Source organism: Lissotriton vulgaris, chromosome 2_2 (genome assembly GCF_964263255.1).
Source record: "Lissotriton vulgaris chromosome 2_2, aLisVul1.2, whole genome shotgun sequence".
Classification (NCBI taxonomy): Eukaryota; Metazoa; Chordata; class Amphibia; order Caudata; family Salamandridae; genus Lissotriton; species Lissotriton vulgaris.
The window spans coordinates 121,920,196-121,946,224 of NC_141688.1; the positions used below are offsets into that span (position 1 = coordinate 121,920,196).

Sequence of the window (26,029 nt, forward strand, 5' to 3'; positions counted from 1 at the left end):
TTTTTAGTATTGTCATGTGCTTAGCCCTCTGATCTCATAAAGACTTCAGAGGTGTATGTTAGTTAATAAATATCTTGGTTATTTTCATAACAACCTGTGTGGTGTCCTTTCATTTGGTATTCAAGGGGTTATATGTGGTAAAACAGCTGGCTTCACATGCCAAAAGAGTTTAGCCTAAAGACTGCTCTTGTCCACGCTACTAGGATAGCTGGTCCATAAGGTTGACTTTACAACCAATCACCATAAGGGTTGTTTGGACTGATACAATGTGATCACTAGAACTAGTGAGGATCATATATCAGGCCAACTTCTCACAACCCTCTCACATAAAACCAAGCAGTCTGCCTCCAGGATTGTTAAGGCCTGCTATAGGAGTGACTTATTAGTGTATATGTGTCTATATGTATATATAGATATAGGTATACCATATCTAATTAAGGGGTGATTACACCACCTTACTCAGGCTGTGTGAACAGACCTGTGGTGTCAGTTTGGAAGACAGACCAGGGGTGGCACAATACATGCTGCAGCCCCTGGTAGGCCTAAGGTGCACCTATGCCCTGGGTACCTATGGCACACTATACAGGGGCTCACAAGGGTGACCCAGTAACCAATCTGATATGTACCTAAAGTACATGGTATCAATTTTACAAGGAAAGCAGATAGACTGGGGCCCTGAATAGCAGGGTCCCAGTCCAACTAAGTCGAAACCAGCAAAACACCAGGAAAAAAGGGGGGGTAACCATATAGTGGATTCCTACAACTGACGCGGAGCCACAAGACGCCACCTACTGATGCCCAGGGGTACTGCTAAGCAAAACTTTCTGGATCCAGTCTGATGCCTAGGGATATTCTAAGGTAAGGAATCTATCACTAACATGTCCCTTTCAGATACATATTTTTATATAACATCTGCATGCTTCCCCTTTCCTTTGATGAATTCAGGAGGTGATATTCTGGTAAAACAAGCTGCTTTGCATTCCTTCAAAATTAGGCCTGAAGGTTGCTCTCCACAGCTACCACTAGGATAGCTTTCTAAAGGTTATCTTTGATCTCATACATCATATGGGTCGTTTGGACTGGTGCAAGGTGCCCACTTTAATTAGTGGACAGCATATACCAGGCCAATTTCTCAGTCATGCAGAGGGATTCCACTTCCCAAAACAGTAGTGTCTGCCATGGCCCTAGTGGAATGGGAGCGCAGTCCTACTGGAGGCTCCTTCTTTGCCAAGGAATAACAGATTTTGATGCAAAGAATGACCCATCCAGAGATGGTCCGCTTTTTGCACGGCCTGACCTTTCTTGGCGCTTACATAGCCAACAAGGTGCTGGTCATCCACCCAGAATTGCTTTGTGCGATCCAGATAGAAGGAAAGCACACGGTTTGGATCCGGAGGTGGAACCTCTCCTCATCTTTAGAAGGATGTGGGAAGACGGTGGGCAAAATGATGGCCTGTCCTATGCGGAAAGAGGTAACCACTTTGGGAAGGAAAGAAGGCCTACAGCGAAGGACAACTTTGTCAGTATGAACAGCCAGGAATGGAAATTTGGAAGAAAGAGCCTGAAGCTCACTCATCCTGCGAGCAGAGGTGATGGCAACCAAAAAGGCAGCTTAGGAGACAAAGTCTGAGAGAACTGTTATGCAGTGGCTCGAAAGGAGGGTACATAAGGTAGGTCAGAACCAGGTTCAAGTACCACTGGGGCATTACAAAAGGAATTGGAGGAAACAAATGAGTAATGCCGTTAAGGAAGCGATTTACAATAGGGGACTTGAAAAAAGAAGACTGATCAGGAAGTCGAAGAAAAGCCGAAATAGTGGAAAAATAGCCTTTTATAGTGCCCTGAGCAGAGCTATATTGGGCCAAAGAAAGAATGAAGAGGAGAACCTCTGAAAGGAGATCCACAGCCTTTGCTACACACCACGCCACAAATTTGTTCCATCTACAGGCGTATACAGTTTTGGTGATGGGATGCCTGGCTGCCAAGATAAAGTTACAGACTTCAGGAGGAAGGTCGAAAGCTGCCAACTGTCGCCGCTCAATCTCCACGCACGGAGGTGGAGGCTGGACCGGTTCAGGTGGAGGACCGTCCCCTGTTGCTGCGACAGAAGATCCTTACGAAGAGGCATTCGGATCGGGAGATCGATAGCAATGTTGAGTAGCTCGGGATACCATACTCTTCAAGGCCAGTCCGGAGCCACAAGAATGACTTGGGCCCGGTCGCGCTTGATCTTCTTCAGCACTCTGGGTAGAAATGGTATAGACGGAAAGGCGTATAGTAGACCTTAACTCCACTCGCGATGAAAAGCGCTGCCTAGTGGCCCCTTCTGATTATCTGCAAAACCCACCTGTCTGATGTGACCCACCTGTCTGTGTCCAGTGAGAGAGGTGATGGTGAATTCTGCCGCCCACTGGCGAATGGTGGCCCTGAGAGGTGGGACTAGGAGGGCTTGGAGGCTGCTGCAGAGGGGGCGCTGGTGGACTAGCCCACCCCGTGGGCCCCAGACCCATGGGATCCCACGTTCCTGGCATAGCAGAGACTGGACAGCTTGCGCAGCCCTGTGGCCCTGGACGGAGGATGGCGGGGCACCCCTTCCGTAGCCACCAAAGGTGCAAAAAGCAGACTGCACGGGGCGGGAGGAAGAAGCGTGGCCCAAGGACCTGGCCGTAGCCCTGGAGTCCTTAAAGTACTCTGTAGGAGAGTAGGGTCTGCAATCCTATGGTCACCCCAGATTTTTGCTTTTTGCTTCACTGGTTTACGACTTTCCCTGGCTGTGGGCCTGCTAATCAGACCCACAGCCTAGCTGTTCTCTCTCTAAATTGACATCCATGTACTTTAGGTGCATTTACCAATTGGTATTGGGTCACTCTTGTAAGTCCTTGTACAGTGTACCATAGGTACATAGGGCATGAGTGCACCCAAGGTCTACCAGGGGCTGCAGCATGCATTGTGCCACCCCTGGCTGGCCATCTAAACAGGCACAACAGGCTGGTAAAACAGCTGGGGCAAGGTGGTGTAATCACTCTTTGCTTTAGATATAGTATACCTATATCTAACCCTAAAATGGACACATATCCTCCTATAAGTCACTCCTATGGCAGGCCTTAACAATCCTGGAGGCAGCGTGCTTCGAATTATGTGAGAAGGTGCTCTAGCATGAGCTGAGCCTGTCTGCAGCTTTCGGAACCAAGTCCTTTAGCTGTTTCCATGATACCGCTATACCATATACTCTTAAGTGCATTATAATCCTCGCGGTTATTGCTAACTTTGGCATAGCATTATCAAAACATGTCGAGTAAGGTGTCATACGAATTGGAATACTACCCCCTCGCCAGTTCTGGCAACGGGGGTAGCATTCCACCCTTTTAGAGGGACACGACATGTATGTAACTGCGAACCCCGGTAAAAGTTAACTCGAGCCTCAGCGTCACAAAATGGATGCTGCCACCACAGACACAAGTCTGACCTCCTGCTGCTGGGAGTCCTTCCAGCGAGGGAGGCCTTGCCAAAGGGTTTCCTGCCTTGGGAGGTGCTAGCACCACCCCAGACATGATTTTGTGTATTAGGTATGACAGGCTGAAAGGAATGAGACATGCCTGGGGCACACAAGGTGTCCCTGTGCATACCCCGGTTCAAACCAGCTGCTGGGGCACTCCAGCCCCAGCTCTGGCGCAAAACCGGACAACGGATAGGGGGTGTAACCACCCCCCTTCCTGGTCCCACCCATAGGAGGGACCTAGTCACAGTACAGCCCCCTTTAAGAGAATAAAGGTAGGAGCTGGTCCCATTCCAAATTAGATTAATCCTGATTTGAAACTACAAAGAAGAAACTCTGGACTTCGACATTCTGCTCCACAGAAGACTGAAGAAATCTCCCTTGTGGCCAAGGAGTGACCACCCTGCAGCAGCAGGCACCATCAAGCGTTCTAGCGGTTCACTTTGTCGTCCTTCCTGCCGGAACCAGACTTCAGAGCCCGACGAGATCCGGACTTCCGGACCTCTCCGACCTCTACCTACATCTGCAGCACATCTGAGATCCGTGGGTGCGACGAGACACGTGGGACCGGCCATCTTGGAGAAACTGCACTTCGCTTCCAGCACGACTTCAGAGGCATCCTCGAGAAAGTGCTTTGGGGATTGAGAAGCTTCAGCCCCGAGCAGCTCCTGCACAGAAGATCAGCCCTCCAGCATCCACGAGATCTGCGTGGGGCCCTTTTGCTTGATTGTTGCTCTGGTCACTTGCCAGCTGGCTAGTGGCCTCCTAGATGACGATCCACAACATCTACACCACTGGTCTGGTTGCTCCAGACTGGCCCTTGCTTCCCTGCATAAGAGAAGCACCCCGGACCCTCCTGGTCCACACCAGACACCTTTTCCACTCACCGCGTGGGTTGCCTTTGCCAAGGCCTGTTGACGCCGAATCCGGAATAGACACCGCCGACAGCGAGAGCCTGCTTGGGACAGCTTGTGCCTCCATCCTGGTCGTCGGAGACACCTCCTGGCCTACGTGGCTGCAGAGTCAAGTGTCCACTCTTCACCTGATTGCGACGACAGCATCTGGTTCCTTCCTGGTTCCACTCCGGTCACTGGCTAGTGACTTTGAACATTGTCCCCTCTGCTTTCAGGTCTTCATCTTCCTCCATCCACCCTTGGATCGCTCCGGACATCTTCCTCCTGGTGGCCTGCAGCATCTTTTCTTTAAGGCTCCATTGACTTCAACGCGGAAACCCAACACACTTTCACACCTATGCACCTGCAGCCCGTGGGTGAGGTAACAAGAGCATTTCGGTGCTCATAGGTAGATTGACTCTCCTAGTGTCCAGGTATCCAGGGGGGTCCGGGGTGCTTCTCTTTTGGAAGGAAGCAAGGGCCAGTCTGGAGCAACCAGACCAGCGGTGTAGATTTCAAGGTTCGTCGTCTAGGAGGCCACTAGCCAGCCGGCAAGTGACCAGACAACACGTCGAGCAGCAACCAGGCAGAAGGGCCCCATGCAGATCTCGTGGAGGCTGGAGGGCTGGTCTTCGGTGCAGGAGCTGCTCGGGGCTGGGGCTTCTCAAACCCCAAATCACTTTTTCGATGGTGCCTCAGAGGTCGTGCTGGAAGCCAAGTGCAGTTTCTTCAAGATGGCCGGTCCCACGTGTCTCGTCGCACCCACAGATTTCAGCTGTGCTGCAGATGTGAGTTGAGGTCGGAGAGGTCTGAAAGTCCGGGTCTCGTCGGGCTCTGAAGTCTGGTTCCACCAGGAAGGACGACAAAGTGAACCGCTAGGACGCTTGATGGTGCCTGCAGATGCAGCGTGGTCACTCCTTGGCCACAAGGGAGATTTCTTCAGTCTTCTGTGGAGCAGAACGTCGAAGTCCAGAGTTTCTAATTGTAAAGTTGATCAGGATAATCTAATTTGGAATGGGACCAGCTCCTACCTTTATTCTGCTAAAGGGGGCTGTACTAGCGACTACGTCCCTCCCATGGGTGGGACCAGGAAGGGGGGTGGTTACACCCCCTACCCTTTGTCCGGTTTTGCTCTAGAGCTTGGGCTGGAGTGCCCCAGCAACTAGTTTGAACCCGGGTATGCACAGGGACACCTTGTGTGCCCCAGGCATGTCTCATTCCTTTCAGCCCTGCCTATCTGGATACACAAAGTCCTGTCTGGGGTGGTGCTAGCACCTCCCCAGGCAGGAAACCTTTTGTCCAGGCCTCCCTCACTGGAAGGACACCCAGCAGCAGGAGGTCAGACTTGTGTCTGTGGCAGCAGCATCCATTTTGTGATGCTGAGGCTCGGGTTAACTTTAACCGGGGTTCTAGTTACATACATGTCTTATCCCTCTAAAAGGGTGGAATGCTACCCCCGTCGCCAGAACTGGCGAAGGGGTAGTATTCCAAAGCATATGACACCTTACACTTAAGAGTATATGGTATAGCGTTATCATGGAACAGCTATAAGGACATGGTTCCGAAAGCTGCAGACAGGCTCAGCTCATGTTAGAGCACCATCTCACATAAATCCACGCACTCTGCCTTCAGGATTGATATGGCCTACCATAGGAGTGACTTATAGGAATCTATGTGTCCATTTTGGGTTAGATATAGGTATACTATATCTACAGCAAAGGGTGATTACACCACCTTGCCCCAGCTGATTGATCAGCCAGTTGTGTCAAATAGTAATGCCAGGCCAGGGGTGGCACAATACGTGCTGCAGCCCCCAGTAGGCCTTGGACGCACCTATGCCCTGGGTACCTAGGGTACACTGTACAGGGGCTCACAAGGTGATCTAGGTTCCGATTGGTATGTACCTAGAGTACATGGAATCCATTTTAACAGAGAGCAGAGGGCCTGGGGTCCTGAATAGCAGGGCCCCAGGTCAACTAAGTTGAAAACCAGCTAAACACCAGGCAAAAAGTTGGGGTTAACCATAGTCAGATATCCACCTTCCTACATTCTGCAGCACACCACAGTATTGTGCATTGAACATGAACTAGACTCCGGGAGCGGGGGGAGGGGGAGAGCTGGTGGGTGTGAGAGAGACAAAGGGAGGCTGGGAGGAAACTTTGCAGGGCTTTTATTATTAGTTATGTTATTCAAGTAGAATGAATGTCCTTTGCTCAAATACAATGCCGAAGCCTGTAGGAAATCAATAAAAACGAGTGAACCATAAAACAAATTCAGCATACATATCATTTGGGTGAAGGGATGATTTACAGATTCTACAGGAATACTCATCTCGCCCTCAGAAACTGATGCGGCCCGTAGTCTCTCCCGCTTCTCCTGCCTGACGGTAATTAGAATTTGCGTGGGTTCCACTTTGGTTTAGGAACAGATAAATCATTATTTCTTTCATTTTAAATTCGTTAATAGTAACCCGATGCAGTACAGTTATAACATTCAGCCATCATGTTACTGCAGTGGATTCAAAGGTCGGATTAACTTTGTTTCGACAATTAACAGTGTCTATAGCTGGATGAAGATATGTAAGGAGGGACTGATCTTTCTTGTTGCGAGTTCAACCGTTACAGAAAAGTTAGCAAAGGGAGGCTAACTGAGCCAGTGAGTAAACTAAACAGCAGGCGTTTTATGTTTACTGTGAAGGACTGCAATTATGCACGGAAAACCAAAGTAGTTAGGTAAGAACAGGTATTTTTCAGAATTTATATGCGGCATTTGACAAGAAAACATAAAAACTGCTTACTGTATTATGAAGGAAAATACACGTATTAGAAATCATGTTCAAATTAATTGTAATATTAACCATCCCTCACCCCATAAAGTACCCACCGTGAGCTAAATGGTAATTTGGCGCTGAAATAATTGGTTGTGTTATAAGTAATGGTACTAATTTTCTTGATCATTCAGCGATCAAAGACTGTTTGCGCCACTGGACTGGACCCTACGGTCCTCAGGAAGATGTCTGTGGAAGGCGCTCAACACACAGGACTTACTACATTTGAGTGTGACCAGTCACTCACTGCCTACCTGCCCTATTGCACAGCTTAATGAACTTGCTGCTACAACTCAAAGCCAGATATACGACAATTCCGATTCACGCAATTTGCGACTTGCAAAACGGAATGTACTAATGTGTGTCAGACACATTTAGCATTTCCCAATGGGATCGGAATTGGCCTGCCTCAAACATTCATGAGGCAGGTCACAATTTGGGACCCACTGGGACTGGGCTAGATGAATCACAGGGATGGTGGACTGCTGGGGACAGCAGACCACAATGTCTGTTTGCTTTTTAAATAAAGCAAATGTTTTTTCCAAATGCAGCCTGTTTTCCTTATAGGAAAATGGGATAAGTTTAAAAGAAAAAAATGAAAAGTTTTCTTTAAATTTTTTAAGGGCAACCAGTGGTCCGTGGGAAAATATTTTCACATATATTCACAAAGGGGAAGGGGTCCCATGGGGACCTCTTCCTATTTGCGAATGACTTACCTTTTTCTTGAAGTAGGTGGTTGTCACGGGGTCAAGACATGCCCTGTAACGGACTCTCGATCTCGCTTTCAAGACACGTCCGGGCTATTTAAGGATGGCTTGGATTTCCCGGACTGGAATCCGCCCCTATGACGGAGGAACTCGCAAGCCAATAAGAGTCCGGCACAGGAAGGACAAAGGCGGACCCGGAAGACGCGAAGTTGTGGATGGTGCGGCGTGAGTCGGAGCCGGGAAGCCGAAGAGAAACCACCCACCTTGGAGGACTGGACACTGAGGACACCGGAGGAGTGAGACTCGCCCCTGGAGAAACGGCCCAAGCTGCAGACGGAGAAACCGGTATCCGCCAATTGGACGAGGAGAACGAACCTGAGGCGGCATCACAGGAGAAGCCAGGAGACCAACGTCCCCATGAATCGCCCAGCCACGCGCAGGAAGACGCGTGGTTATACCAGGTACGGGAACGCTTGCGTACCTTGCTAACCTTTAAATGAGCAGGGACCGGGTAACTGAGGGAGAAGGGAGGAGGCCGGGCACTAAGGACTTTGAGCACAGCACCCTACACATTCCGGGTATACTCGTTCGTGGTTATTTGGTGACGGTATCTTTGCCTTCCTCATGTCTGTTACCCTCACTCCCTTTTTTCCAAGTCTTGAGAGATAACGTGCTGTGAGCTAACGGCCACGTTTCTTTTCCTTTGTTTTGGGTTCGAGAGAGACGGGCCGAAGAGGAGGACTACACCAGCCCAAGAACCGGAAGCCACCCCCCCTTCCCAGCAAGAACCTTTTGCCTTATGGACACAAGTTACAATTAGGACGTTCATTGATTTTTGTAGAACCAAATAAAACTGTAATATCGCACTTCAGTGTTGACTCCTTCCCTCCTTGTGAACCCTTAAGGTTACAGTGGTAAACTGCAATTGTTTGCAACCGCATTTGTGGTTGCAAAATAATGGTACATCCCCCTGCAACTCGGTACTCGGAAGGGACGCTCTTGGCAAACCCCTTCCTAATAGCGACACGCAAACCCTATTTTGCAAGTCGGTAATAGGTTATTGACTTGCTAAATAGGGTTTGTAAATACTACAACCCATTTTAGTGGTCGTAAAGCACAAGTTACTTACCTTCGGTAACGATATATCTGTAAGAAACAGTAGTTAGTATTAGATTACTTACCTTAGAATATCCCCAGGCGTCAGACTAGAGCCGGAAACGTTTGCGTAGCAGTACCCTTGCACGTCGGTAGGCATCGACAGCGGCTCCGCGTCCGTCGTCGTGATGATGTTGCCGGAGTACTTAGACGCCGCCCTCGCGCGCTGACGTCAGTTCTTATACACAGCTTTTCCGCGCCAGAAACGCAGAGCCATGATAAAAACCAACACTGGTGCCATTAAACTAGGGCCCTGAAAGGGGATGACCTTAACCCTAGATATCGGTTCGCAGAACGGGGAGGATGGGTAAGGCGGTAAGGAATCTAATACTAACTACTGCTTCTTACAGATATATTGTTACCGAAGGTAAGTAACTTGTGCATCTGAAAGAAACAGGCTAGTATTAGGCTCCTTACCTTAGAATAGATACCCGAGCAATACCAACCCCGGTGGTGGGTCTGCAAACCAATAATCACACCAGAAAGTCCTGAAGGACGGAACGGCCAAAGAAGCCATCCCTCCGGACTTGGCTGTCCAGGCAGTAGTGTCTTGCGAACGTGTACAGGGAGGCCCACTTAGTTGCCTCACAGATGTCCTGCAAGGGGACTCCCCGGCCCAGGTGCCGTGGCCCGAGTGGAATGGGCCCTCAGCCCAACAGGAGGCTCCTTCTTAGCCAAAGAGTAGCATGCCTTGATACATAACACGACTCACCGAGAGATGGTCCGTTTGTGCACCGCCCGCCCCCTTCTTAGTGCCCACGTAACCTACAAAGAGTTGGTCATCCACCCGGAACTGGCGTGTGCGGTCCAGATAGTATGAGAGCGCACGTTTTGGGTCCAGACGGTGGAGCCGCTCTTCCTCTTTAGAGGGATGCGGAGGCGGAAAGAAGGTGGGCAAGGTGATGGACTGCCCGATGTGGAAGGCTGTGACTACCTTGGGCAGGAAAGAGGGTCTTGTCCGCAACACAACCTTGTCCGGATGTACAGAAAGGAAAGGAGGCTTGGTGGAAAGAGCCTGGAGCTCACTCACTCTCCTGGCGGAGGTGATGGCAACCAGGAAAGGTAAGAAGACCGAGAGGTCAGTTATGAAGCGGCTCAAAAGTAGCGCACATCAGGTAAGTCAGAAGGCGGAAAAGGCAGAAAGGTAGCCCTTGATTGTGCCCAGAGCAGAGCCCTGCTGGGCAAGAGAAAGAAGGGAGAGGAGAACCTCAGAAAGGGGGGCAAAGAGTGGATCCACAGCCTTTGCTGTGCACCATGCCACAAATCTGTTCCACCTGCAGGCGTATACCGACTTTGTGGAGGGGCGCCTGGCTGCCAGAATTACATTACAAACTACAGGAGGCAAGTCAAATGGCCTCAACTGTCGCCGCTCAATCTCCAAGCATGGAGGTGGAGACTGGACAGGTTCGGGTGGAGAACTGTCCCCTGCTGCTGCGACAGAAGGTCCTCCTGAAGAGGCAGACGAATCGGGGGATCAACAGACATGCTGAGTAGCTCGGAATACCAGTATCTTCGTGCCCAGTCCGGAGCCACAAGGAGAACTTGGGCCCGGTCGCGTCTGATCTTCTTCAGCACTCTGGGCAGAAGTAGTATAGGCGGAAAGGCGTACAACAGACCGCAGCTCCACTCGCAACGAAAAGCGTCTCCGATCGAGTGCCGCCTTGGAAATTCCAACGCGCAGAACTGATGACATTGCGCATTCTCTTCTGTGGCGAATACATCTAACCAAGGCTCTCCCGGCCACGTCCGAGTTCAGATGCCATTCGTGATCCATCATGCACCGACGGCTGAGTTAGTCCGCCCTGGTGTTCAGGGAACCTGCCAGGTGTTGAACCACTAGGGTCACGCCCTGATGTTCCAGCGACTGCCAGAGGCGCAGAGCCTCTTGGCATAGGGTCCACGACCCCACCCGCCCTGTTTGTTGGAGTACCACATGGCGGTGGTGTTGTCCGTGAACAGCTGCACTACACTCCCCCAGACAGAGGGGAGGAATGCCTTCAGTGCAAGCCGGATCGCCCGCAGCTCCAGACGGTTGATGTGGAGCCGGGACTCCGCCGGAGACCAGAGGCCTCTGATCTCTGCCTCTCCCATGTGGCCCCCCAGCCCTGGAGGGACGCGTCCGTCACAACTGCGTGCTCCGGTTGGGGTAGGGAGAGGAATCTGCCGCTGACCGAACAACCAGTCGTCGAGGTAGGGGAAGACAGAAACCCCTAACCTGCGCAGATGAGCTGCGACCACCGCCATCCCTTTCGTGAACACCCGTGGGGGGGAACTGCCATGACAACGCGGGGATTAACCCGCACTACCATTACAATGCAGGGATTACAACGAAAGTCGTTACAACAACTTTCGCTGGAGGGCGCTGCTGGATAGGAAATAGTTTAATTTTCTATCCAACACCTTCCCTACTGTCAACGTGGGCTGGAGTTGGAATAGAAAATTAAACTATTCCACTATCCAGCGCCCTACAGCGAAAGTCATTATAACGACCTTCGTTGTAATCCCCGCGTTGTAATGGCACGCGTGGTAATACCACGCGTTGTCATGACATACAACCCAGTGGGGCGCTGGCAAGGCCAAAGGGGAGCACGACAAACTGAAAGTGCTCGTGGCCTACCGAGAACAGCAGTTAACGCCGGTGGGTCAGCAGGACGGGGATATGATAAAAAGCGTCCTGCAAGTCCAACGCTACCATCCAGTCTCCCGGGTCCAGGGCAGCTAAGATCTGAGCCAGTGTCAGCATCTTGAACTTCTCCTTCCGGAGGAAGCCCTTGACGTTCCGCAGGTCCAAGATAGGGCGTAGGCCCCCTTTGCCCTTCTTGGGTACCAGAAAGTAGTGTGAGTAACAACCACACCCTACTTCTGGCCCAGGAACGCGCTTGATGGCCCCCTTGGTCAAGAGGACCGTAACTTCCTCTTGTAGAAGTTTCAAGTGATCCCCCGACACGCGGTGGTACTGCGGTGGCATGGCTGGAGGGGTCGCCTCGAAGGGGAGGGAGTAGCCCCTTCGGACGATTTGCAGCACACACCTGTCCGATGTGACAGTGCGCCAGTGGAGGTGGTGATGGCGAACCCTGCCCCCTACTGGTGTCACATGGGCCTGAAAGCTCGGACTAGGAGGGTTTTGAGGTGGATGCTGCAGGGGTAGATGTGGACTAGCCTCGCCGTTGTCCCCGACCGTCGCCACGTTAGTTTCCACGCCCGCCACCGCGCAAGATGATAGTCTGCAGCCTGTGGCTGGCAGGACGTGTGGGGGCGACCCTTCCTTGGCCACGAAAGGAGCAAAAGGCAGCCGTTTTCTGGCGCAGGCCGTGAGGCCCAAAGACTTGTCCGTAGCCCTGGAGTCCTTAAAGCGCTCAAGCGCATGGTCTGCCTTGTCGCCAAAGAGGCGACGGCCATCAAACGGCATGTCCATAAGGGCGTTTTGGACATCAGCCGAAAAGTTGGCGGACCTCAACCAGGTGTGGCAACGAATCGAAACCGTCGTTGCCATCGCTCTGCCCAGTGAGTCCGTGGTATCCAGCCCACACCAGATGGAATACCGTGCCGCATCACGACCCTCCGCAAGGGCTTGGGCGAGTTTAGTCTGGGCCCCCTCCGGACATTGTGGCAGCACGTCCGCGACCGTGTCCCACAGAGAGAGGGTGTAAAGGCCCCAGAGGTACGCAGTGTTGACTGACCGCAACCCCAAACTCAGGGAGGAGAATACCTTCTTCCCGTATTGCTCATACCTCTTGGATTCCAGATCAGGGGGAGCCGTCTGGAATGCGGTCTGGGAGTTAGAGGCCTGGCTGACCAGCCTCTCGGGGGTGGGCTGGGTGGACAGGAAGCAAGGGTCGCCCGGAGCCGGCGCCTGGCCACGTTCCTATCTACAGGCGGACCTGTAGCGGGCTTGGACAAAGTGCCCAGAAGAACGTATGACAAGGCCTCATTAAAAGGCAGCAGAGGCTCAGACGAGCTTGCCTGCGGTGTAAGGACCTCAGTGAGCAGGTTAGTCCTCACGGCCACGACGTTGAGCTCAAGGCCCAAGGACTTGGCAGCCCGCGTCAGAACCATACTATAGGCAGCCCCCTCCTCCATAGGGACGGTAGGAGGGGACAAAACCAGTGTCGGGTGAAGTGTCCAGACCACTGGCCTCCCCAAGCTCACCTGTCCAGTCCTGAGAATACTGGCACTCACGTGCCAGAGGGTCCTCGGACCCCTCCCAATCCTCCTCGCCACCCATCACCTGGTACTCAGGTTCAAAGGATGGGGCCGGGTCATAGAAATAGAAATCTCCAAGCGGCGCCAAACGGCGCTGCTTCCACGCCGGACCCGAATTGAGGGTAGGACCAGGAACGACGTCGTCCTGTGACGGCGCCGGGGGTGACACTTTTGGGGCCGGCGCGGTCGACCCGGACCCGGATCTGGCAGGGCCCTGCGGCGTCGGGACCGAAGTCGCCGACGCCGCCGGGGCCAAAGCACCAGACGGCGCCGGGGCCGAAGCACCCGGCCCGCTTGGGGTCCCAGTCGGGGTCGCTTTGCCCGAAGGCGCCACGGAGGAGGAGTGACCGACCTCATGGCCATGAGGAAGGCGTTGATCTCCTCCGGCGTCGTGTTCTGCCCAGGGACCGGCGGGTATGGAGCAGACCGCGACGCCTGCGGCTCAGTCGGAGCCGCCCGAACCCCCGGCCGCTTCGCGGGGAGTCAAAAGGGCGATGTCGCCTCTTTGACTTCTTGTGCCTCTTACCTGAGGACTTCGAGCCCGAAGACTGATGACGACTCCCAGAACTGTGGTGACTCCGGCCCCGCGACCGGTCCCTCGACCTCCTTCCGGACCGCGACCTCGAGCGGTGCGGGGATCACTGCCGGAGCTCGAGTCGCTTGCGGGACCGCTCTCGTCTAGCTTTGGACGTCAGGGCCCGGCACTCAGAACAGGACTTGTTGTCGTGGTCGGGGCCCAGACAGTGAAAGCACCGGCGATGGGGGTTGGTTACCGACATCATTCGGCAACAATCGGCGAAGGGTTTGAACCCGGGCATCCCTACCGGCACCGTCGGAGTCGAGAGACTTCGAAAGGCGATCAAAAAGGATCAAAAAAGTTAGTCAAAAATTGACTACAGGGACAACTTTTTCCGGATCGGCGCTTGTTGGCGCGGAAAAAAGAAGAACTGACGTCAGCGCGCGAGGGCGGCGTCTAAGTACTCCGGCAACGTCAGCCCAGCGCCAACGACGCCGACGACGGACGCGAAGCCACACCGACGCGCAAGGGCACAGCTACGCAAAAGTTTCCGGATCCAGTCTGACTCCTGGGTATTTTCTAAGGTAAGGAATCTAATACTAACCTGTTTCTTTCAGATTAGCTTGATTTCCCGTTTGCGACCGCTAAAAACATTCACACATCTGGCCCCCTTTTATTTTATGCAATTGTTGATTGGTAATTCTTCCTAACTGTTGGTACAGTATTCCCATTTTATTTACGTTTTCTTCCTAGGCACTCATGGCTCTGCACCCAGTCTCTGCACCCAGTTATCTATCTCACTTGGAAAGTGAAAGAAATGTCAAGTTTCACAATCGCAAGTTATATGTCGGATGCTTGTGGAGAAACAACCATGAAAGGTGTGTGTGCATAAAGCTATTTTACAAAAGGAGAAACATGTACTTAGTGACAGTTTAGGATCTTGCATCCAATAAGTTGGGCAAATTCATTTATACCAAACATTTTCAGTAATGGAAGACTTCATTAAATGATTAAAAAGTGTGCATATAGCACCATGACTTACTTAAGAGGAATGCGGGATGCTGCACCAGTGTTTGGTATCGAACTCGCAGCCTGCAGAATGTGCTCGAGTGCAGAGAGTCCTCCAGCTGCTCGGAAGGCAATCTGATCAGCCACATGCTGAGAAGAGAGAAAAGGGCACATTGAGAAGACTAGGCAGATAGCAGTATCCTTCCATAGATTCAAGCAGGTCTATGATATAGTGATTGAACAAGGCCGATAAAATAACATATCTGTCCCCTAAGCTGGCCCATTGTAGGAGGGTGGCTCAGCATATAATGTCCACCAGGGTGAGGCATTGGGCACTGAGTCAACGCAACCCTTAGTGATAGTGTTTAGGTCCCTGATAGCCTAAGATTTCAAGGGGTAACCGTGGAGAGCAGCTAAGACTTATTGAGGAGGGTGTAAAGCGGATGCAATCAGCACATATTCAGTCAGCAAGCTTTCACACAAGAACCACACCAGTGCTTATAAAAATACTGCAGTATTTATTTACACTACACTAATAACTAACTTGGTATATCTCCTACACAAAGATATCAAATACACATCAGAAACACTTCAAAAACAGGTAAGTAGCATAAAAAAAAAATCACGAAGCCCTACCGGGGCACTAAACCATATACTAAGAAAGTGGTATATGAAGTAGGAACTAAAATTAGATTGTTACCAAAGGATGGGGAAGCCCAGCGGAAGCCGAGGACCACCAGAGGTGAGTAGCTTGGGACCCCAAGGCACCCAGGTACAGAGTGGTAACACTGGTTCAAACATCCATAGGGTAAGTCACGGTTAGTATTTTCTTGTTTCAGGGCCCTTACCAAAGGACCCAGATGACAACAATTAGACCAAGGGAGGTTGGCGAGCCACCCCACTGTGGAAATATACCTTTTTAGGGGTACACTGGTGCAGGGTCACCCATTTGTCCACAGGTTCAAAAACCAAAAAAGTAGAACAGCACTGGTGTAGGAATAAATAACAATTTTATTAATCACTCATGACTGAGACCACGTCCACATAGCACTCTCAAGTGGTAAATTTTTCTGAAGTCACAGAACACAGGTCTTTTATACAGTTTTTGTGCAGTGTAAGCACGTGAACAGAAATAGGGAGAACACGTTTTAGGAATAGTTATCAGCAAACAAGGCCAGATAAAAACTACATGGTCAGCAAAGTAGGAGTAATCAGATTAATCAGAATGTTGTGGTGATCTGTCAATGCAGCTGGGCTTAAGAGGGCATGTGGCTTGGATTCCCCAGGCCACGGATCGTGTCCTTCACCCTGCGACCGGTCTGGAAGAACTTCCTGCACTTGCTGATAAATAGAAGACAAGCTGTCAGTTAACTGGGACAAATAGTCACTCATCAACACATGGGGTACATTATGTATAGGACGAGGCTTAGGGATTCCCCAAATATTCATAGGCCTGACAAACAAAGCCTCACATGGCGTAAGGCCAGGTTGCGTATGTGGTATTGATCTGATAGAAAGTAGTGCTAGGGGCAGGGCATCAGGCCATTTCAAAGACGTGGAAGCCTGTATTTGTAGCCAATTTGAATTTCAGGGTGGAGTTGTAACACTCCACCACGCCTGCTGACTGGGTGAAAAGCAAAGCACACAAGGTGATGGACGGAATGTTGCACAATGGCAAAACATTCACCCCCAGTCACAGATCTCGGTTTAATCCATTGTTATTTTGCTCACCAAGCCACCCTAGCTCAGACATGGCCATATGCAAATCAGTCTTGACCCTGTGCCTCATGGGAACAGTCCAGCCTGAACTGCCAAGCCATGTCTTCCCTGGACCGGAATCAATCATCCTAGGACCGGTTTCTGGCTATCAGCCGTCTTCAGCCAGGATAGCTTGACTTCACTGGCTTAGTGAGCACGGGACCCACGTCTGGGCATACCCTTCCCACATAGGGTGAACAGCGAAACATACAAGATGATGGACAGAATGTTGCACAATGGCAAAACAATCACCTCCAGTCACAGATCTGTGTTTAATCCATTGTTATTTTGCTCACCAAGCCACCCCAGTTCAGACATGGCCATATGCAAATCAGTCTTGAACCTGTGCCTCATGGGAACAGGCCAGCCTGAACTGCAAAGCCTTGTCTTCCCTGAACCGGAAGCATGCATCCTAGGACCGGTTTCAGGATAATCTTGTGTCATTTGCTGTTCACCCTATGTGAGAAGGGTATGCCCAGACGTGGGTCCCGTGCTCACTAAGCCACTGGAGTCAAGCTATCCTTGCTGAAGACGGCTGATAGCCAGAAACCGGTCCTAGGATGCTTGATTCGGGTCCAGGGATGACATGGCTTGGCAGTTCGGGCTGGACTGTTCCCATGAGGCACAGGGTCAAGACTGATTTGCATACGGCCATGTCTGAACTGAGGTGGCTTGGTGAGCAAAATAGTGATGGATTAAACCCAGATCTGTGACTGGGGAGAATGTTTTTCCATTGTGCAACATTCCGTCCATCATCTTGTGTGTTTTGCTGTTCACCCTATGTGGGAAGGGTATGCCCAGACGTGGGTCCCGTGCTCACTAAGCCACTGGAGTCAAGCTATCCTGGCTGAAGACGGCTGATAGCCAGAAACCGGTCCTAGGACGCTTGATTCTGGTCAAGGGAAGACATGGCTTGGCAGCTCGGGCTGGACTGTTCCCATGAGGGACAGGGTCAAGACTGATTTGCATATGGCCATGTCTGAACTGGGGTGGCTTGGTGAGCAAAATAACGATGGATTAAACCCAGATCTGTGACTGGGGGTGAATGTTTTGCCATTGTGCAACATTCCGTCCATCATCTTGTGTGTTTTGCTGTTCACCCTATGTGGGAAGGGTATGCCCAGACGTGGGTCCCGTGCTCACTAAGCCAATGCAGTCAAGCTATCCTGGCTGAAGACGGCTGATAGCCAGAAACCGGTCCTAGGATGCTTGATTCCGGTCCAGGGAAGACATGGCTTGGCAGATCGGGCTGGACTGTTCACATGAGGCACAGGGTCAAGACTGATTTGCATATGTCCATGTCTGAACTGGGGTGACTTGGTGAGCAAAATAACGATGGATTAAACCCAAATCTGTGACTGGGCATGAATGTTTTGCCATTGTGCAACATTCAGTCCATCATCTTGTGTGTTTTACTAGGAAAAAAGCGGCATGAAATTTATGTTTAATCCCCAACCCTTTCATGACATATTCTACAACTTACCCAATGAAATGAGGTCCGTTGTCCATTTGCACAACCTCAAAAGGTGCAGTTGGTGTCATAAACTCTCCTGTTTGCGTTCACTTTTTAGGATTATATTGGAGACAGACCAGACAAGAGTGGATTATCTTTTTAGCAGTTCGGGCAATATCAGGATGATCCCAAACTTGCATACGTTGTTTTGCTATTGAGGATGCACCAACATGTGCCGGCCCATGTGCCACTTGAATCAAGGAATATAAGTAGGCTTAGGGTAACTTCCATTTGGTCATATCTTTATTTCTCCAACAGCCCTCATAATTCAGTGTTCCCTTCTTAGACTATTGGTCTAGTTCTTCAGCAGAGGCAGATTGTTGCATGTCCACATCATCTGGAGATCCTGTTTCTTACAGAAACATGGCTCGCTCCAGACTCAGACGCCGATATTGTACAGGCACTGCCCTACGGCTTCCTTATACAACACTTGAACCGTCCAAAGGGTAGGGGAGGAGGAATAGCCGTCATCTTTAAAGAGTCTTTTCCATGCAGATTTTTTGACAGCCCTCTGACGGAATGTGAAAATACGCATTTCACTATCCAAATTTCCCCCGGTAACTCCCTTTCAGGAGTTCTCATCTACCGTCCACCAGGAGCCATGGGGCAGTTCCATAACTCACTTTTGGAATGCTCCTTGGCCATTGCCAGCACCCGGCCCAATTTCCTAATTTTAGGGGACCTCAATGTCCACTTCGACAATAGTAAAGATGATACTGCCATATAACTGATCCTAGACCTGGCAGCTCACCAACTCCACTTACAAAACTATCTTCCCACGCACAATCTTGGGCACTTGCTTGATCCCATTTTTTGCAATTTCCCCAACCTCATGGTGGGAACACAGATCCCAGTGCCCTGGAACGACCACCTGCTTATCCCTTTCAGCTGGCGGATTCAGACCACTCCTCCTTCCATCCAAGCACCGGGCAGACTCTCCCGTCCATGGGCCAAACTTGACCTCGACAAATGGAAACAAGCACTAGAGCATACCTGGCCACATCTTTAAACTAACCCTTATTCAGCAGACGCAGAGTTCACGTCCTGGATTGAAAACTGCCTTGATACCGTTCTTCCCAAAAAACCATATCTGAAACCTAGGAAAAAAGCCACCTCCCCGTGGTTTACACACGAGGTCCGCCTCCTAAAGAAAAACTGCAAGAGAGCGGAAAGAGTATGGAGGAAAGACTTCGATCTCAACAGCAAAAGTGACTATAAACGGGCTATTCTCAACTTCAAAAAAGCCCTCAAAAATGCTCAAACAGCCTTCTTTAATGAAAAAATTAGCAAGGCATCCTGCTCGTCCAGAGAAACTTTCCAAATCGTGAAAAAAACTTTTAAAAACCCCAGAACCAACTTGCACTTATAATCTCTCGGACAATCACTGTATTGAGTTAGCCACGTTTTTTGACCAAAAAATACAAAACATCCTCCAACATCTCCCCCCTCTTCCCCCTGCGGACCCCCCACTTCTCCACTCGTTGCAGTTCCAGAACCTGAAAACAGAATTGGATATGTTCTCTCCCATCAGTGAGGAAACCCTAGGGCCCATCCTTCAATCCCTCAAAACCGGGTCCCTGCATGATCCAGCACCAGTCAGACATCTAAAACAGGTCGCTCCTACCATTCTTGCACCAATGGTGAACCTGATAAACACCTCTATAGAAAGCGGAACGGTTCCTCCGAGCTGGAAGAAGGCGGTAGTCAAAGCCTTAATCAAACCCAACCTTGACCCCAGCAATCAGGCTAACTTCAGGCTGATCTCCTTCGTTCCTTGCATTAGCAAGATGGCTGAAAAGTTCATCAACGGTCAGCTATCAAACTACCTGGAAACCAATGAATTGTTAAAACCGTCACAGACAGGCTTCCGCCCGGGCCAGGGCACGGAAACAGCGATGGTAGCGGTTGTCGAAGAGGCTAGGAAGATCATTGATGCAGGAGTATCAGTGGCAGTGATCCTTCTAGACCTCAGCGCGGCATTCAACACCGTCAACCACATCATCCTGGCTCAGCGGCTCAGAGACCTTGGTATCTCAGGGCCGGCCCTGTCTTGGCTAAAATCCTATCTCCACAACCGCTCTTTCCAGGTGGCGGAAGGCAACTTCATTTCCAGGGAGACCCCTATACGTTGCGGAGTGCCTCAGGGCTCGTCATTGAGCCCGACGCTCTTCAATGTGTATATGGCGCCCCTGGAAAAAATTGTCAACCCGTACGGTATCAAACTCCTGACCTACGCGGATGACACCCAGCTGGTTGTCTCCCTCAGCTGGCAAGATAATCTCACCATCGACCTGTACTCCTGCCTGGTGGACATAGTCAGCTGGATAAACTCATCCCAGCTAAAACTCAACGGCGACAAAACGGAGATAATGGTGATGGGCAGCCAGTCCCATTTTTGCACGGAGTCTTTGTGGCCCCCGTGCATGGGCCCTGCCCCAACCCCCAAAGCGGACATCAAAAGCTTGGGGATTTGGCTTGATCATAACCTCACCCTAAAAACCCAGGCAAGGAAAACGGTAGGAACCTGCTTTGGTCTGCTACGCACTACCCGCAAGATCCTCCCCCTGCTCCCTTTCCAGTCAAGAAAGCTCCTCTTACAGGGCCTTATCCTGTCCAGACTGGACTACGGAAATGCCCTATATCTCGGCGCACCAAAGAAAGTTACAGCCAGGCTACAGGTTGTGCAAAACGCTGCTGCCCGAATTCTTACTGACACCAAGAACCGCTGTTCAGCTAAACCAGCGATTAGAGCATTACATTGGCTGCCCGTGGAGCAAAGGGTGCAGTTCAAGGCCCTGTGCCTAACCCACAAAATCCTTCATGGAAAAGCCCCGCCGATCCTTAAGGACCTTGTTGTCCTGCATACCACGTCTAGAACTCTCCGATCCTCTAATGCCCATCCAACCCAAATACCCAGGATCAAGAAAGCACGCTCGGAGGCCGGCGTTTTTCCTATCACGCGTCCAAGTTGTGGAACGCCCTCCCGCTTGACCTCCGTGCCCAACACAATCTTCTGCCATTCCGAAAGCTTTTAAAGACTTGGCTGTTACCGTAACCATCTTTTCCGCACTCGCCTGATCCATCTAGATCATCTGTTAGTGCTGGGACGCTCACGGCCAGCCATGCGCTTTAGAAAGCCCATTACAATTACAATTACAATTACAATTGTACCAGGCATCATGCCAACATTCAGCTTGTGACTTCACCACATACATGGAGGTGGCACTTTGCTGCATTGCGGTCTCACGGGCTGTGTGATCTGCAAATGCATTTACATGCTTCTATTTTATCAGTCACTTTCTTGTGTGCACTACATTTAACATTTTCTACTTTCTTAGGATAGGTTAGGGTATTAAGAAGCGTATGCACTAATTCTCCATGCACTATCCCATGTGAGGTGCGGAAACCCCTTTCTGTCCATAAGCGACCAAAATTATGTGCCACCCCAAATGCGTACTGGCTGTCAGTAAAAAATATTGACAAGTAAGTCTGTACTAAGCTCACATGCTCTTGTTAGTGAGTGTAGTCTAGAGTTCCTAATACAGGTACAGAACAAAGAGCTTGGAGTGACTGTTGGAAGACATTCTGACATTCAGTAGGACATGGGAAAGGCATTTGTGTTTCATTAGTCAAAAGGGCCAACAAAGGTTTAATAATGTGTAAAAAACTGGGGATCCACTGCCTACAAAAAAAAAATGTAAAGTCAATCGATGCACAAACATCCTTCGTGGTACGGGGCACAGGAGTATCTAAAATAGTCTGAATGCGGTCTGGTGTAGGTGCACGTCCCTCCTTAGACAGGAGGTGACCTAAATAGGTAACCTGCTGTCTACAAAATTGTTTCTGGATATTGGAGCACTACAATTTTATTAACTTCTCGCAAATCAAGAATGAATCCGTACATTTTGGCGTCAATGTCTTTTTTTCAAAATAGTAAGAATAGGGCTATTGCAATTGTTATAAGGGACCTCTTCCACTACCCCCACTTTAATCCTATCGTGAACAATGAGTGCCAATGCTTCTGCACCTTCTCTGGATATTTTGTATTGGGGCAGGCAAGGCAATGAAACACCCTCCTTTACTTGAATATGCACAGGTGGAATAACCATTTGATCCACATCAGTATCTGTGTTAACCCACAAAATACTGGGTAAGGATGCCAGAGCGATATCCTCATTGATAAGACAAGACCTCTCAACTATTGGATAATTGTCATTCAAAATAACATGCACACCTTCCGGAGAACAACGTATTGTGGCACGAAAATATTTAAGCATATTGATACCCACAATGTTGTCCGGTGTGGTAGGGGAAAGCAAAAATGGACATGCTGCAGTAAATCTATCAAGTCTGAATTCAAGTGGCTGTGAAAGTGGGCTAGGTGTAGGTGTCCCATCTAATCCTATGGACGTTATCATTGTGCCAGACAGGGTAGCCCTCTGAACCAGTTTTTTAGACCGAGCACTACAGGTAGCCCCTACATCAACCAGAAACCAATCAGTAGATCCCAAGTCATTTGCGTCAACACAAGGACCCATTTGATCTACTGGCACCTCAACCGGTTCCTTGCCCCATTCTAGGCCTCCCTATGCGTAATCAGAATCTGCAAGGACCTCATCAGAATAATCAAACATTTGATATTGATTTCATCTATCAAAAGTATTAGAGTAATTTGGTCCTCGTTCAACTGCTTCAAATCTGGGGTGAGCTCCTGTACCTCCCCAGTATCCTAAATTCCCTGGGCGTCTTTTCACACTATCCCTTCTCCGTTGGTACTGCTGACTTTGCAAAAGAGGACACTCAGAACGCCAATGCCCAGTCTCTTTACAATAAGCACACTGATCAGGAGACAAATTTACTCAAGGGAGAGGGGGCAAACCAGGTGTATACATTGCACGTCTGCCTCTTCCACCTCCCCAAATGGTGGACCATATACTTTAGCCAAAATAACGTTTGTCTATTAATTCTTTTAACCTTCTTATCCTCCCTGCCTTTCGCTTCCTGTTCCTGTCACTCATAATATTGGGCCCTAGTCAAAATAGAAACTGGGGAAGCCGTTGTCCAAGAACTCTCGCTGGCCTTTCAGCAACTAGCTATTTCCGGTAATATATTAGCGACAAATTTATCAAACAAACAAATGCCTACCCGTATCATCGGCAATGACTGACCACTAAAATCATGGAATGTCTCTTCAAATCGTGAAAAGAAATCAGAAACCAACCCATCCTTTTTCTGTTTACAGGATGCTAACGTAGTCCAATCTATTTTCTTATTCACAATAGCTTTAGGAAGATCTAATATCTCCTCCTTCTGAGGTGTCTGCGCAGGCTGCCTTTCCGCATCTATTTCTTCTAAATGTTCCCAGGTATCACCATATGCTACATTGTCATCTATTTTATGTATTATTCTTCACATATCAGGAGGCAAAATAAGCCCAAAGAACATATCAGTATCTGGCAAGGTCATAGTGCAGGACCTAATGGCTCCTTCCATCTCCTCAAAGAAGGCAGCAGGATTTTTCCTGGGGACGGCCAAAGCAGCTTTAAGAGCCATCACATCAACTCTACTCCAAGGAGTATAAACCCAATTATATATAAAATATCCCTTTGCATCATTTGAAGTTTTATCATCATTTGTTCCTGCACCCTTAAGAGGAACATACAGGGGTGCAGCTTCAGGCATAGGTTTCATATTAATTTCACTACTACTGGATTTGTTCGCATCCACCAAAGCATCTGCTTCCATTGCCTGAGACTGAACTATTTCTACAACTTTATTTTTTCTAGCTAGTTCTTGCTCCATTCGCAAATGTAATGTTGCGTCTTGTATTTTAACCACTAGTCTAATCATAGCAGATAGGTTTGAAAAAGGAAAAGTCCCCTCTGTTAATCATTTCTAATCAGTATTTGTATCAGCTGGCTCTAGTTCCTGAGAAATTTGCCTAGAATCAAACATTACCTCTCAAGCGAATTTTTCTACAAAATAAAATTGCTCCACACTGTTCCACTGTTGAACCATAGTTACAATGAGCTATCCGGTTGAGATTGACGAGCCTCCTCCGTAGAAGTGGTTTTCAATGTATCTTTTTCTGCTCTAGTCAAAGTAGAGCGAGTCTGCCGCCTGCCTTGCTTATCTTTAACTTCATCCTCTGAAGAGAATGCTACTCGTCAGAAGACTCATCCTTAGGGGCTCTTGGAATGGGAATGTATACGGGGTGGGTGGCGTTCTAATAGGATGCAGTCATCCTGAGGTTTATTAAGTATGGGACAAATAGGGCGCCTAATAGGAAACTTGCCATTTACCTCTAATCGACGTTCCCTATCTTCGTTTTCTATTTTTTCCTTCTTTTCTTTAATTTTTTTATTTGTGATGTATCGTTTTTCATTGTTCTTTTTCTGCTATAGCTTCTGCTTTCTTCACTCTCTCTCTCGTACTTCTTTCTCCCACATATGCACACAATCAACCATATCCTGTCTACTTTTTCTTTAAAAAAAAAACTTGTGATCTACATATTGAACCTTTTTTCAAATCAAATGACCCATTCACTGGCCGTTGTAGATCAGAATTTTTTTTGCGTATTTGTTCTACAGTGGACCGTACATTATGGAAGAAATACCATATTTGACATACATGTCTCTATTAGGTGTCCCCTCTGGGGCAGCCGGCTGACTTTTTTCTAAACTTTGTTTTGGTACCACCAGAGCAGCATCACTACCTACGGAGTGTGCTGAGAAAAGGCATGCTTCAAAATTATGTGTGAATTATTACTACTCCAAAATATTTCAAAAGGAGAAAAATCTCCTCATTACCTGCCTTCAATCTTTGCAAAGAGTGTATAACAGATTCAAACAAAAAGCCCAGGTATAACAAATCTAGAGTGCCGCTTTAGCGACCTTTTCATAGAGAAGACTCCAAATCCCACCTGCTGATCTCTGGTCGACCTAATGGTCACTACAAAAGTGCGCCAAAGAAAACTCCAGTTGAGACCGGCCACCACCTGTAGGGTCAAATCGGGAAAACCGGAAAAGTTGCGTCGGCCTGCAAAGACAAAGGTCTCCTCGAGCAGTGGGTTTCCTCAGCAAAATTCCAATCCTCCATCAAGACCACTCCTTTGGACGACCGCGTCTCCAATGGGGCACCACAACGGGTTTCAACTGTGGAAATATACTTTTTAGGGGTACACCGGTACAGGGTAACCCTTTTGTCCACAGGTTCAAAAACTAACAAAGTAGAGATAAGTATTCGAGTAGGAATAAATAATTGTATTAATCACTCATGAGTGGGACCAAGTCCACACAGCACTCTCAAGTGCTGGAGGAGGTAGTACACTGAAGTCACAGAACACAGGTCTTTAATACAGGTTTTGTGCAGTGTAAGCATGTGAACAGAAATAGGGAGAACACGTTTTAGGAATAGTTATCAGCAAACAAGGGCAGATAAAACTACATGGTCAGCAAAGTGGTAGGGGGAACAGAAATGCTTATGGCAGCAATAGATGATTGACAGTTAACAGATGTACCGGCAGCTACAACTCACAGCACGTACATTGCTTTTAGCTGAGTCAGGTAGTCAACTAAAATAGATAGCATAAGCAGAGTGAAAGGAAAAAAGAATTACGAAAGAAACCTAAATGGAAACCACAGCCAAAATGGCTGCAGCTTATGCCAAATAGAATATTACACATTTTCCACAACACCTGGGGATATAAATGGTACCTGGATACCTACACCAGGGATCCAGGGTTAATAGGTGCGAAGTGGTTTCAGAATCGTCCATAGGAGCCAATGGAGAGTCTTGGAAGTCCTGCAGCTACAGTGACTCGAGGACCAGGACGGTGGAACCCAAACATGGATTTTGGATGAGGAGTTTTTGAAAGCAGAAGGGACAGAGTCCAAACCACCCAGAGGTGTCCACCACTTGTCGGAGGCTCTTGTTGTAGAAAGACAGTGTTG

General features: G+C 49.3%; 1 protein-coding gene across 2 annotated transcripts in view; it reads right to left on the bottom strand.

Annotated features, from left to right (window-relative positions):
• SCAPER (S-phase cyclin A associated protein in the ER) overlaps positions 1-26,029 on the bottom strand; it is a 3,157,511-nt gene that overhangs the window by 956,056 nt on the left and 2,175,426 nt on the right. For both annotated transcript variants that reach the window (XM_086959426.1, XM_086959427.1), the window contains exon 24: positions 14,841-14,956. In XM_086959426.1, coding sequence (XP_086815552.1) covers positions 14,841-14,956 — 116 coding nt within the window. The remainder of the gene's footprint in view (positions 1-14,840; positions 14,957-26,029) is intronic.